This window comes from Acinonyx jubatus, chromosome C1 (assembly GCF_027475565.1).
Source record: "Acinonyx jubatus isolate Ajub_Pintada_27869175 chromosome C1, VMU_Ajub_asm_v1.0, whole genome shotgun sequence".
In the NCBI taxonomy this organism is placed as follows: Eukaryota; Metazoa; Chordata; class Mammalia; order Carnivora; family Felidae; genus Acinonyx; species Acinonyx jubatus.
This window is the reverse complement of record NC_069381.1, coordinates 96,563,096-96,577,638: the sequence shown is the minus strand read 5'-3', so window position 1 is coordinate 96,577,638 and position 14,543 is coordinate 96,563,096. Positions and strand designations below refer to the sequence as shown.

The following is a 14,543-nucleotide window of genomic DNA, read 5'->3' as shown; positions in this document are numbered from 1 at the left end:
AAAAGATTAATATCAAATGTATTTTCATCAGAACATAGTGCAGAATCAAACATATTGTCATTATCATTTTTTCTTAAAGCAGAATAATAAAATAAAACATTATATCTGACCAATTTTTTCCACCCATTATATTTTGTATGATATGTAATATTACCAGTCAGTGTAGTAGGAGGACAGTCTTCGTTGCAAAAGGTTTCCATAGAATAAATAACACTTCTATTAACACTCTGATTGTGACAATTCAGTGAGTGATCTGAATGATCTGATATTCTCATAGTACCTAGTAACAGGGGAAAACATAAAGTCTGATTTTTGAAAAAAACTTTACACAGATAGTAAATCCATTCTCTCTAATCTGTTAGGAAACATTCCCAACAAATGGTAGATTTATAATTTTTATTACTGAAACAGGAAGTGAGATTAATAGTTTAGATTTTATATAAATTTTGTGTAGAAAACCTTCCAAAAAGATTTTTCTTATGATGCCATATAATAAAAATGGTTTACTTTAAAAGAAAAGCAAAAGCTAGACCAATGAATTAGAAAAGCTATTACGAAATTCTTATTACTACACTAACTAGTAAAACAAAAATATAATAAGAAAAATAACTCAATGTGGTATAATTTGTTGCTGTATTTAATAGTAACTGTTAACAGTAAGGTTATGTTGACCGGACTTTTTTACTTTCAGAAGCTGACGAAAGACATTCTTTCAGGCTGTAAAGTTGGGCCCCGTGAAGAAACATCACTTCAGTTTTTGATCCTTTACGTAATGCAGTCTGGTCCTCAGTTGTCAAATTTTCAAATCCTTTAACAAAAGATCACATAATTGTTTGAAATCAATAATGAAAAGATAATTTTCAGGTATAAGATTTAGTATTTTTAACTATCCATTTAGTTATAATATAAATCCTAAATGTTTCCTTAGAATAATCACAATTTGTAACTTCAAATCTAAATAAAATTCTTGATTCCACATGATAATATTTTGGAGCACTTTCATCAGAACTAGATAATAATACTTTTATATGGCAAGAGCAAATCAAACATAGTTTAGCCTCAAAGAATTTATTTTTACAGTGAGTTATCTATATATGTAGATAGGTAAGTTTTGGCCAACTGTACCTTGATTTTTTCATACTGTACTGGCAATTTTGTTTGTTTCATGTTTTAGCTAAAGTTAAAAGATACAGTCATATTATTTCTCTTGTTCCTAAGTCCTTGGAGTCATTTGAATATTTTAAAATATTTATACTTTCAACTACCTGATTGTTTAAAGCAGACAAAATGAACCATTTCCACCAGCTTTGCTGGAAAAATAGAGGTTTTTGTTTTCCTAAATGGTCCCCTTCCTTTAAAATAGGAAACTTAAAAAAAAAAAAGTATTGGGGCGCCTGGGTGGCTCAGTCGGTTATGCGTCTGACTTCAGCTCAGGTCATGATCTCGTGGTCCATGAGTTCAGGCCCCATGTCGGGCTCTATGCTGCCAGTTCAGAGCCTGGACCCTGCTTCAGATTCTGTGTCTCCCCCTCTCTCTGCCCCTCCCCTGTTCATGCTCTGTCTCTATCTGTCTCAAAAAAATAAAGCATTAAAAAAAAAAGTGTTAATTTTTTTTCCAAAGGTGAAGTGATTACCTGGGAGTCCCTTGGTAAAATCCACTAACCCCTGTAGGTGTAGGACCATGGTCTCCGAGAGTTGCAAAAAGCTCAGCTCAGGATTTGCATATTTCTGGAGCTAGCCAGCAAAAAGAAATAAGGTTAATAGATTTTTTTCTTTTAAGTAAATTAAAACGTTTAACTTTTAAATTACAAGTTTAAATTTTTAACTTTCACATTGACACTCTTATTTTCTAACATAATTAGTTATAAATTATTTCCTGCCAATAATGAACACATACAAACATCTTTGTTTCCTCTAAAGGACTTGTGTATTTTTGATGAGCAGCCACAATGTCCTTAATGAGCTGATGTTCCTCGTGAGTTAGTTCCATGCTCTCCTTAATCTGTAAGAAAACATGGGGGAGGGAGGAGAACTATAATGAATTCTTATTAAACAAGACATCATGTCATCATTAAAGAAACAGGAAATTTTATAAGAAGAGTCTTGCCACTTTTCCAGATCTAGTGGTGGATGATACAAGCTTGTTGTCTACTTCCTCTTCCACTTTGATGCTAGAGGAAAAACTATTCTTCTGCTTAAAATTCTTTCGAAGTCTCTTTGATTTGCATTGGATTTCTGTGAGCAAACCTGTGATATTACAAAATTCATATAAAATGTTTTAGGCATGGCAAATAACATTCTAGGATTTGATGAAAATTGTCTTATACTGGATACATATATAATCATAGACTTGTCTTTTCACAAAGAATCTTTCTTTTATGGCAAGCAGCAATTAAATTTACTACATTACTTTCTCCTTTTCCTTCCATCACTACCTTCTACTTAAAAATACATAGTTAGCCTACGGGCACCTGGGTGGCTCAATCGGTTGAGCTTCCAACTTCGGCTCAGGTCATGATCTCATGGCCCGTGAATTCAAGCCACGCATCAATCAGGCTTTGTGCTGACAGCTCAGAGCCTGGAGCCTGCTTCGGATTCTGCATCTCCCTCTCTCTCTGCCCCTCCCCCACTCGCACTGTGTCTCAAAAAATAAATAAACATCAAAAAAAATACATAGCCTAGACATAAATTAAAAATTAATTTTGCATCTCCAGACTATAAGTTTAGACCTTTTTATGTCAGAGAAATATACACATTAATTAGATCTTGGAAGTAATATAAAATATCAATTGGTATAGCAGTTGAACCAACTACCTTATCCATGAGCTTTTTTCTTTGATTTTTATATAAGGTCAAGAGAATATTTTGTGATTTTTCAAATGAGCTAAGTCAATTTTTTCCTAACAAGACAAGAAAATGGTATTTTGTTATGGCAGCCCGAGCAGTCTCAAGACAGGGATAAACTAAAGGATTCAGGCTGGACAGGATAACCTTAAGATCTTCTCCAACCCTAGAATCTTAAATAGGAATCCTTTCGCTCAAAAACTTTGAAGAGTTTGGATTTTATTATAATAAGCTGTATAAAATAAACAGGATACTGCATTGGTATTTATTGAACAAGAATGTAACTTAATAAAAATTGAAGAATATTATAGCAGTGGAAGGTAGATTGAACTAAAAAACAGAAAATGAAGAAATAGCCATAAAATTAATATAATAGTATAAGTGCAAGATGATAAGAGTTTGTGCAAGATTAGACATGAGAAGAAAACCTTGATAGTACCTTACTAAGAAAAATGAAATTTTGAAATCACCATGAGATTTTGAGCCCTGGGAAATAGGAGAAATTGAGGAAATAATGCCAAAATCTTAGTGCTACTCTGAGGATTAAATGACATCGTGTAAGTTATCAGCTAAAAACTCAGTGAACATATCAGGAACCCAAACAGCTTAGGTACTCTTCTGCCTGTTGAGTTGGGTTTTGACACCTATGGGTTGTTAGTAGGCTCTGCTTCCCTATCATGGTATCATGTAGGCTTGTAAAGATACCAGACCAAAGAAGGGGAACTACCAATTTAAAATTCTGCTCTTTTGGGGCGCCTGGGTGGCTCAGTCGGTTGGGCGTCCGACTTCAGCTCAGGTCACGATCTCGCGGTCCGTGGGTTCGAGCCCCGCGTCGGGCTCTGGGCTGATGGCTCAGAGCCTGGAGCCTGCTTCCGATTCTGTGTCTCCCTCTCTCTCTGCCCCTCCCCCATTCATGCTGTGTCTCTCTCTGTCCCAAAAATAAATAAACATTAAAAAAAAAATTTTTTTTTTAAATAAAATTCTGCTCTTTATAGATACATTATATAACTTTAGGTTAAGTAATATGGCAGTACAAGGATTTCCAGTTAAGAACATAAGATTACTGGCAAAATTAGAGCAATATAGTATAGAACGGGGTTTATGGAAATAATTACCTAGATTGGTTACTGGTCATCCTAATTTATCAGTTGCTAGAGAAATAGCTTGAATCTAGACAACTATGTTACAATTCAAAATGACAATCTGAGGAATGCATTAAGTTGTCAGGAAGGTAAGAAAAACTAAAATCCCCCTCAAAAAAAGAGCCCCCCAAATCCACAATAATACTTACATTCTGCCAACATTCCTACTGCCTTACACTTTTTTAGTCTGCACTCTTGACATTTCCTACGCATGTACATGTCCATTTCACAGTGGCCACCATTCTTGCAATGATATACTGCATTTTTGGTGATGCTACGTCGAAAAAAACCTAATGACAAGAAAAACTACTTTTAAAATTTACGATTAGGTATTTTTAGTTGTTTTTAATTAATATATACCTTCCTAGTAAAATGATCAAAATAAAATTATTTCAATAAAATGTGTTTTTCTATCAATAAGAAGGTTTGGTTTGGTATACATTTATATTCCCTCATGATTGATAATATTCTATTCCAAGGGTATTCCTTTCAATAATCGCATCCGAAAATTAAACTAAATAGCTCCAACACATTAAGATTTTATTTTATCTATTTTACTATGGTTATACTATATCATCTAAAGCATTTTTATAACTATGTTCTGCAGACTATCAAGATTCCATGAAGCATCTCTCTAGCTGCCTTTGAAATAATATGTGCTCAGGTGAAACCTCTTTTCTGCTCTCCTCACATTTCCACCTCAACCCATAAAGGAAGAGTTATTCTTCGAAACTTAGTCCCCTGTCCTTCCTTTTTTAGCACCCCCACAGGTGAGAAAATATTTTTAAGTTATTTGGCCTGAGACATTGAGTCAGCTGTGTTATGTGTGTGTGTGTTTTGGTGGAGGTATCTATATTTTCTCTTTCATTTCCTAAATCCATGCATAGCAGTCCCCCTTCCCATTTCCTCTTTTATTTCCCATTTCTCTGTAGTCACCCCTGCTACCTTCTTAATCCATTCCAAGCAGTAAAGTTGATAAGCCATGTCAATGCCTCTCTCAGAGGCCTGCCATACCTTTTTTCTGTAGCCACACTTGAGAGTGAGAGTTTCATGACTTAGATTCAACAAAGGGAGCAGAAAGGTCAGCTGAAGCCTTCAAGAACTATGCCTCATCCTCCACCTAGTTTTAACAGCAAGGCCCTGCATTTTAAGAGTAAGCAAATACATGCCCAGCTATTCTATTCACAAAGCTGGTACTTCATTTCCCACAGTCTTTATTTGGCTATTCTTTGTGAGGGGTATGCTGTGAGATTCTGACAGTAAGTCTTCACCGTGAACTTCTAATAGATATGTTTACCTAGTGCTGCATTGGCCTAAGCATTTCCAGGTCTGTCTCAACATTGCATTTGTAAATAAAAATAGTGCAGAAGTGTTTTAATACCTCGAAATTTCATCAAGGGCTATTTCACTTTTTGAAAATTTCATTGTCAATAATGATCTTTGCTTGCAAACTTCCCATTTGTTTTCAAAAAAGCATTCCAAAAGAATTAAAATAGACTCATAGAAGTCATTTAATTTCAAATTCCTTTCTAATGCATGAATTATACCAGCCGCATGAGAAGATGTATTAGTTACCATTCAGATGGTTTTAAAAGTCATTTTCCATTCCAATATCAGATTCATCTAGGAACACAGAAACCTCCTGCTATTATATAAATATTGAAGTTTGTATTTAAATGTAAAAGTTTTCATCAAAAATGAAAACTAAATCAAAACTTTATTACATTCCACCTTCATGTCTTTTATGCCACAGATGGATCACCTTTAAATACATCAATGGGTCCCCCTGGTTTTCTTTTTCACACTTTAAAAAGTAAGGCTATTCTTACAGGCCTAAAATTTCATGTCTCTTCAGTGAACACTAGGACTTCAGTTTCGTTTTAACTTTATCCTTACCTTTGCAACCTTCACAAGTAAGTGCATTATAATGATATCCTGATGCTTTATCACCACAAACTACACAGAGGTCTTCCTGTCTCTTAATTCGCATAGAAGAATGAGTTAGTCTGGACCTTTTTATTCCAGAGTATCCATCTTCAACATCATGGTCAACCACATAAGTGGGTTTATTTAATTCACAGGAAACAAGTCCACATTCTCCACCACTGAACTGTGGATCCAAGCTGCAAGTGTTGAAATGACTTTGTAAAGATTGGGACTGTAGAGCTGTTGGCAACTGGACGGTAGAATACTGGCAAAAAGGCGATTCTTGAAAATCAGTGTCGTACAGCTGATAACTGATTTGCTCTGGCAGAATATCTAGGTGTTTTTAGCATAAACAAAGAACAAATGGTAAAAAGTCAAAATTTCATAATTGTTTTCAAAGGTCAAAGAGTTTTATGCTCAACAAACAGTTCAACATGTCCACTACATCCCAGGGACTTGCTGTCCAGCATGAGGAGCAGGCAGTAAACTGTATTGCAATGCATCGTAAGTGCTGCCGTCCCAGTGGTATGCAGAGGTTGCCCAGGAGCTGGGAGAAAGGGCAGTCGTTGCTAATGGCCTGCATACCAACTCCAGCCTCCTTCTTAAATACAAATGTGTATTTCCCAAAGTTTGGAATGAAAGAAGGTTTTCCCCACTGTATGCATTTCCCTTATTGTGGATACAACCGTTTGCAGTGCAGTGAGGCCAACAAAGAGATGAATTCATAAATTAGCACCTCCCCAAAATACCAACGTGAAATACAATTTTACCAGTTACCTGGTTATTTCAAGCAAAGAAAAATTTTTTTTCTGGGGCTCCTAGCTGGCTTAGGAGCTTAAGTCAGTTAAGCCTAGCTGGCTTAGTCAGTTAAGTGTCCAACTTCAGCTCAGGTCATGATTTCACAGTTCATGAGTTCAGTTCATGAGTTCAAGTCCCGTGTTGGGCTTTGTGCTGACAGCGTGGAGCCTGCTTGGGATTCTCTCTCTCTCCCTCTCTCTCTGCCCCTCCCTGACTCGTGCTTTCTCTCTCTCTCTCAAAATAAATAAATTAATTAAAAAAATATTATTTACTTGAACTCCCCATTTAATATACCTTAACACTCTCCTTTGCAATTCATAGGCCTGATTTAAATTACTAGTTTCTTTTGTGTTTTGTTGACTAACAGTTCTAACTAGCAATTATGTGGTGATAAGTTCACCTACCTCAAAGGGTTACTGTAAGGATAAATAAAAGATGGTATGCAAAAGCAAATATAAAACATAAAATACAAAATAATGCTTAATGAATATCACTATTATAATTATCAGAAGCTCCCAAACACCAACTTACTTTTCACTTTCAGCAAAATTGTTAAATCTAAATCCAGAAAATTGGCTCCAAATGGATCCAGGAGTACTGAGTGCCCTATGTCTGTAACTAGCAATATTTGTACTTTTCCTGATGCTGAATCACCAGGTGATTAACCTCAAAATTCTACCAAGATCAGTAAACATTATAATTTTCATTAACTAACTCACATAAGTCACTTGCAATCTTAGAGCATTCAGTCTAATGCTAAGTGTTGAGTAAATACTAATGACCACCTGATATGAAAAGAAAGGTTATCAGTAAAAACAATGTAACTTTTTTTAAAAGAAGAAGGCCCTTTCTGACTGAGTGTCAAAAGACTGTAGAATACTGGCTGATGTTCCATTGTCATGGCAATCCGAGTTGAAATCTCAACCCTAACCTTACCCTTAACAAGAAAACTGCCCCTAAAATAAATTTATATTATAGCCTTACTCTTTTTGGAGAAAATTCCCGTCATATCCTGCATTCTGTTTCTATTTCTTTCCTTTTGATAAAAATCTTATATCAAGATTAAAATTTCAAGTATATTGAATAGCACTCTGAGCTACATTTACTAAATTGCATGTGAACTAGCTACAACTAACTCCTAAAACAACTTCTAATGTGCATGTTAATTCACATTTTAAAAATTAAATACAATTTTGTACTATCTTGATTTTCCCTCCTTTTTTTTTTTAAAGTTTATTTATTTTGAGAGAGAGAGAGTACTCCTGCAGGCACACGGACGAGGGTCAGAGCAAGGGAGAGAGAATCCCAAGCAGGCTCCTAGCCATCAGCACAAAGCCCAACTCAGGGCTCCATCCCATGAACTGTGAGATCATAACCTGAGCCAAAATCAAGAGTCTGATGCTCAACCGACTGAGTTACCCAAGCACGCTGGGCTTTTCCCTTTTACAATTGATTCTGGCTTAGAATATTTTCATATTACTGATTTTTTTAAATTATATTCTCGTAGAGGGAATAATTTTTTATTAAGTTTTTTATTTTAATTCCTCTTGTTGAGAATAATTTAAAGTCTTTGGTTTACTTGTTTATTTCTTTTTTAAAAAAAACCCTATTATTAACCAATATTACACACACAAAAAAATGTTTTATTAACTATTATACTGTATTTGTCTACATACCATAGTACTGCACTGGTTCAGCAAGACAGTACCCATCAGATGTAGTAACATAAGTATTTGCCATTCTCTGGTCCAATTCTCACTTACTCATCAGTGAATGCTGAAATAGAGCCTGAAGGAAATAAAACTTTTGTAGACTATCTGAAAGCATGATTATCAACTCGGCATGACTTTATAAAAGTACAGTACTATTTTTGGAAAAGAGGAGTTAGCAGAATTTATACTAAAATTAGACATCTATATTTATACTTTAAAATTGGAAAAATAGTGGGTTTTCAATTTCTAAACACCAAATTATTAATTCTGCCAATTTCTTTATACATATTTTTTTTTAATTTTTAATGTTCATTTTTGAAAGAGAGAGAGACAGAGAGAGAGATCATGAGCAGGGGAGGGGCAGAGAGATAGTGAGACACAGAATCCAAAGCAGGCTCCAGGCTCTGAGCTGTCAGCGCAGAGCCCGAAGTGGGGCTCGAACCCATGAAACGTGAGATCATGAACCGAGCCAAAGTCGGACATTTAACTGAGCCACCCAGGCATCCCTAATTTTGCCAATTTCTTATTGCTCAGCTCTTTACAAATAACTCATTAAACCTTGGTAATAATCAATGTGGCTTTTTTTTTTTTTTAATGTGGCTTTTGAAAGTATACCAAGCTTTGGTGTCAGGCTTCATACACTGCTTTCACCACTTACTTATGGGTCATTTATTAAACCTCCCTAAACCTTAGTTTCCTCATTTGTAGAAGAAAAATAATAAAACCCTCCTGGCAAAATTATTGGGAGAGTTTAATTTAATGTATGTAAAATCCAGCACACTTCTTGTCTTAATAACTGATTCTCATAATCTCTATTCTAATAGGTTCAAGATTTCACTGTTCTAAATTTAGAGGAACTAGGAAGAAAAATGAGACTTTTTCACAAAGGAAATTAAAGAGTAAGAAAAAATGCCTTTCATAGCACTTGTGTTTATGTTCTAAGTCCTCTATAAATATTTTTCATAGTCCTATGATATGCTAAACATTAAAACATTAATTTTGGTTCTGCTTAACTAAAATTTTATTTTTTTATTTATTAAAGAAAGTTTATGGATTACTGGAGAAAGTGTTTTATTTTTAATAGTAAAGCCTAAAAATCACAAGCTGTTATAAGAAAAATTATTCAAAATCTAAGGCTATCCTTTAATGGGAAAAAAAAGTCTTTATTTTTGTTATTTCCTAGAAAGGAACTCCAAAAATTTAAATAAACTTAAACAGGAAATCACAGTTTAAGAGATTGAAAATTATTGGAAGAAAATAAAGTTCACCCTAGAGTCCATCGTATCTTACAGCTTTATCTTCTCTATTAGAAGGTAAAGACTGTTTTCACCTTCAAAAAGAACCAAAAAAGGAGAAATTAGGGTTTTAAATCATGCCAGAAAATTTATGTGACCAACTTCTGAGACAGTCTCTGAGCTTATATTGAAAAATCTTTCACTTGGATTTATTACCCATGTGACGAGTTTGTGGCTAAGGTTTCTATGTCCACGAAGACGGTTCAAATAGTAATATCTCTGAAATGTGTCCCCTTTATCATCTAATAGAATGTATGCTCCTTTAAAAGCGTTTGAATCTCCAGTCTTCTGACAGCATAGCAGTCAGTAGAATGAGCATTGGATGGAAGAGATGAAGCAAAAGCAGTGCCCCCAAATAAGTGCAACTTTGATATGAAGTTTTCCTTCCTTGAAAAGTCAGGACTAAAATCAGTATGATCAGTCAGCATACACTTCTGTGTTTCCTATATTGCAACAGGTCAATTGGCCCTCCATAGAAAAAACAATTCTGAATGCCATCCACTTAATTTGTGTGGTCCGTTTTAGCAATGATCCTGTTCAGTTCTTTCCAAACTTCTCTTTGGAGTCTCAATTCAATTTCATAAAATTATAAATGAATGTGAAAACTTGAAGTTGTTATTCACCCTCCTTTAAAATTGCTGCATTTGCCATGAGGCTTCATACAATATTGAATATCTGAAGAAGTCTGAAAATTTAAAAGTATTTGGTACTACTTAGATACAGACTTTGCTGAGGGAGAGTTTGAGAAATAATATAGAACAAACCAGAGGTAGCACATTAAAACAAAACTGGTAGTATCCTGACAAAGACACACACAAGTATCCTGTAGTAATGCCACTATCAGGGTTCAAATCACAAACAATGATGTTCTAAAATCCAGTCCTTCCAATGCTGGTAAATAAACACCCCAAAATATTATCTAAAGTAAACCTGTTTTTATCAGTTTATGGACTTGTTATATTCCAGGGCATACATGAAACATACATAAATAAGCCTTTGATTAAAAATATGCTTCTTAAAATATGAAATATTCATCTCTCTAAATGCTTACAGTAATGTTGTATTATTTTCTACATAAAATTTTTCACTAATTTTCTTCAGTCTTTTAGATGTTTAATAGAAGTATTTTAATATGTATACATAGTAAATAAAAGCTTTCAGAAATGCAGTGTTCGTACAATTAGTTTAAGATCACTTAAGTAAATTATTAATAACATAGAGAAAGGTATGTAATCAAAGACTTCCTATCCTGTTAAAAGTTACAATAGGCCTGGCGTGATTCTGTTTTGTTATCTTTCCTAGTAAATATTTACTTAAAAACAAAAATAACTTAGTTAAGAGAGAAGCTTTTATCAAGAGGATCAATTTGGCATGGGCAAAGTCTGTATTTTCTTTCTAGAACAAATATAACTTTATTAAAAAATTGTACTTTCCACAGATTATAATAGCTATTTACCTGAAAAGATGCTTAATTGCAGAAATGAATTTGCATCTCCTCTGCCTTAACCCTAAATCATGCGTAGGAAATCTTCACGTAGCTAGAACTTTTAACAGGAAAAACATATTGACTCCAGAGAACTACAGTGACACGTTAAAGGCACGGTTTTTACATTTTCACTCTTGCAATAGGTCACTTGAATCATGAATAATGCATTGCATAAAACTGATATCACTGAAAAGTAGATAGCTTCATAAGAAAAACATTTTACTCTTCAGAGTAGCCTCTATTAGAAAAAAAGGAATGATAGTGCTGTATGATACACAATTATAAAAAGGTTTTTCAGAGCAGAATTCTTTGATCCAAAATTCTTTGAGCTTATTGGAACCAAAGAAAATGAAAAGAATATATTTGAATAACAGCACAAATTAAGGCTTCTGGATTCCTTTACAAGGATCTGTCCTTTAACCTTCGAATACTTGGAGGATTTTACACTGTGAAGTCTTCACATATAGTTTTATCATGCAGCTTTTTTGAGATGTAATTTACATAATATAAAATTCGCCCTTTTAAAATGTACAATTCGTGGTTTTTAGAATACTCAGAGTGTGCAACTATCACCACCATCTAATTGCAGAGCATTTTTATTACTGCAAAGTGAAATCCTATACCCATAAACAGTCTCTCCTCATTCTCTTCTCCCCCCCCCATCCGTAGCAACCACCAATCCACTTTCTGTGTCTATGTATTTGCCTATTCTAGACATTTCATATAAATGGAATCCTACAATTCCATATATAGTTTTAAATGAAAAAACATATTTAGTTAATATCATGTCAAGTAATTTTTACAGCTTAAGAAACAGAAAACAGACTAAATGTTTAGAAAATTCATGGCTATGAATTTAATGTATACTCCACAAACTGTTGGAAATACAGTTTGTGTCTACTTCCATAATCTGGAAGAATGTTTATAAATATCATCATAGCATTTTGAACAGAGGTGTAATTCCCTGAATATACCCCTATCAGAATATATTTCAAGTTGCCTTCAATTTACATATAACCTATTGCTTTAAAAAATAAAATGTGTTTTAAGAATAAGTTCTTGATTAAAAACACATTTCATTTTTAAATATGAGAGTAAATACCACTGTGAATCAACTTACATTATTACATCGAATGTCACCTGAAGTCCAACTACGGTTCAAAATTGCCTTGTCATTCTTCAGGGGAAAACCAAACCACTGTATAAGCTACTTAAGTTTCTTGTTTTCAAGGAGCAAATGCTTTTTATAGTTTGACTATCATAGCAACAACATTGGCTTATTTGCTTTGCAAAAATTAAATTAATGATGATGGAAACTAAAGCGTTCCAAAAATACCCTTAACACCTTCCAGTTTAATAATAAATTGCCAACAAAATTAATATTCATATTTAATTTAGACAGCATAAAATTATAAAATTTTGTGTTTTGAAAGAAGACAAAATACTCACAGTTAAATGATATTACTAGAGATTGTCCTTTTCCTCGCAGAACAAGTATAGATAGATTTAACAAGGACTTCAAATTTCCAGCTGGAGCAAATTGGACCTTTTCCCTATTTATCAAGGAGCGGAGAGGGGGGCACTCTGCATACACTTAGGCTCCAGACACTCTGCAGAGCAACGCTTCAGCTCTATCTCAGAGACAAACTTCCCAGACAATCCTCTCTTAGGTCAAAACAAGGGCAGTTATTATTTGACATAAATCAAATAATAACCAGATCATCAGGGATAGAGTTCTTTGGGACCTTCAGGTCACACTCTCCCAGAGTTCCTTATTGTTTACTTAATAAATATTTTGTTTTCTTGATTAAATTTGACATTCTCCCACTTTGGTTACAAAACACCGGGTCTCTAGAAACTACTAAGCAATATGTACAGGAAAGGAAAAACCGTCATTAATTCAAACGTCATTAATACAGGTGTTATAACAATTCAACTTGAAGTTTATCTCTGCATTACCTACAAAATAATTGTTAATCCAATTAGAAATGTTGATAATAATTCAGATCGGTACAGTGTTACATGTATACAAGCCATCTAGTCCAACCCTCTCAACGTTTTGGCTTAAAAAACTGCAACACCAATAAATACTACTCCTGGTTCAAGTTCTCATAGCTAAGCCAGTTAGTAGCAGAGGTGAAACTCAATGAAAATTCATGTAGTTGAACAAGATACATAAATAACTTCACTATGATTTTTTTTAATGTCACTTACGTAAACAAAGTCTGTGGGCTACCAGGCTCATAGTATCATCCCTGTAAGGCATCTCTACAGAGGCATGTTCCACCATTAACCTCCAATTCTTCTGGTAACACCTCCTCTAACTCACCTATTTTACGTGACTCTAGGCTCTGGTCTCTGTCCTGCCCAGTTCTGCTTGCACATTAACGTAGCACAGTATACATTTCCACCTTTCTTGGCATCTTAGTCCACATCCCGTTTCTGACTTCACAACTACTATATCTGCTGAATTCTTCAAGGGACCTTATCTACTACTGGGAAGAATTCATGATAAAATCTGCAAGTCATGTCACATAGAGTTTTGTTTATTTCTTAAAAGAATAGGCCCTGTGTCTATGAATTTTAATCCGTAAACCAAAGAATAATAGTTCCAGCATTATAAATTCATTTATTTGATTATAAAATATTCCAAAAACAGGCTCCAAATTATGTCTCAAAAGAACTGACACTCTACTGGAAACCTTACAATGAAATAAGGCAAAACAAACATACACTACTTGATGTGTTTTAAAAGCAATGTTTAACTTCTAAATATTTATCAGGAACATTTGCTTCTCAAAAAAAACATTTTTAAAAGAACTTCAGCCCTTTCAGTATTAGTATACAAGTATCAGGGATAGTTTATAAATTATTTTATCATTTTTTTTATTTTTTTAATTGAGGTGTAATTGACATAAGACCTTGTATTAGTTTCAGGTTTACAACATAATTCAATATTTGTATGTATTGTCAAATGATCAACATAATAAGTCTAGTTAAGGTCTGTTACCATACATAGTTACAAATTTTTTTTCTTGTGATGAGAGCTTTTAAGATCTACTCGTTTAGCAAATAGCAAATATGCAGTACAGTATATTAAGTATAGTTACCATCCTGTTCATTATTTTATTTTATAGCTGGAAGTTTGTGCCTTTTGATCCCCTTCACCCATTTTGCCCACCCTCCACTCCCTACCCCCCGGCAATCACCAATTTGTCCTATGAGACTGGTTGTTGTATTTTGCTTTTTTTAGGATTCCGCATATAATTGAGATCATGCGATATTTGTCCTTGTCTGACTCATTTCATTCATTTCACTTAGCATGATGCCCTCAAGGTCCA

At 34.2% G+C, this 14,543-nt stretch overlaps 1 protein-coding gene and 1 long non-coding RNA gene across 9 annotated transcripts in view; one reads left to right on the top strand and one right to left on the bottom strand.

Moving 5' to 3' along the window:
• LOC106969593 (bile acid receptor-like) overlaps window positions 1–14,543 on the bottom strand; it is a 49,734-nt gene that overhangs the window by 3,548 nt on the left and 31,643 nt on the right. For 2 of the 4 annotated variants that reach the window (XR_008295167.1, XM_015066104.3), the window contains exons 1-9: window positions 12,652–13,000; window positions 8,386–8,497; window positions 5,882–6,244; window positions 4,135–4,275; window positions 2,107–2,246; window positions 1,897–2,001; window positions 1,634–1,733; window positions 686–808; window positions 155–280 (exon numbers count right to left, since the gene is read on the bottom strand). Coding sequence is in view for 3 of the 4 variants with exons in the window: in XM_015066104.3 (XP_014921590.1) it covers window positions 155–280; window positions 686–808; window positions 1,634–1,733; window positions 1,897–2,001; window positions 2,107–2,246; window positions 4,135–4,275; window positions 5,882–6,244; window positions 8,386–8,449 (1,162 nt within the window). In the remaining variant the exon portion in view is untranslated. Of the gene's footprint in view, window positions 1–154; window positions 281–685; window positions 809–1,633; window positions 1,734–1,896; window positions 2,002–2,106; window positions 2,247–4,134; window positions 4,276–5,881; window positions 6,245–8,385; window positions 8,498–12,651; window positions 13,007–14,543 lie in introns of those variants that run through there. The other 2 variants (XM_053214642.1, XM_053214641.1) reach the window with 2 other exon arrangements.
• The window catches only part of LOC113599176 (uncharacterized), a 50,186-nt gene that overhangs the window by 5,657 nt on the left and 29,986 nt on the right, over window positions 1–14,543 (top strand). For 4 of the 5 annotated variants that reach the window (XR_008295169.1, XR_008295170.1, XR_008295171.1 and 1 more), the window contains exons 2-4: window positions 4,593–4,755; window positions 6,312–6,415; window positions 9,246–9,320. This is a non-coding gene — a long non-coding RNA (uncharacterized LOC113599176). The remainder of the gene's footprint in view (window positions 1–4,592; window positions 4,756–6,311; window positions 6,416–9,245; window positions 9,321–14,543) is intronic. The other variant, XR_003419890.2, reaches the window with a different exon arrangement.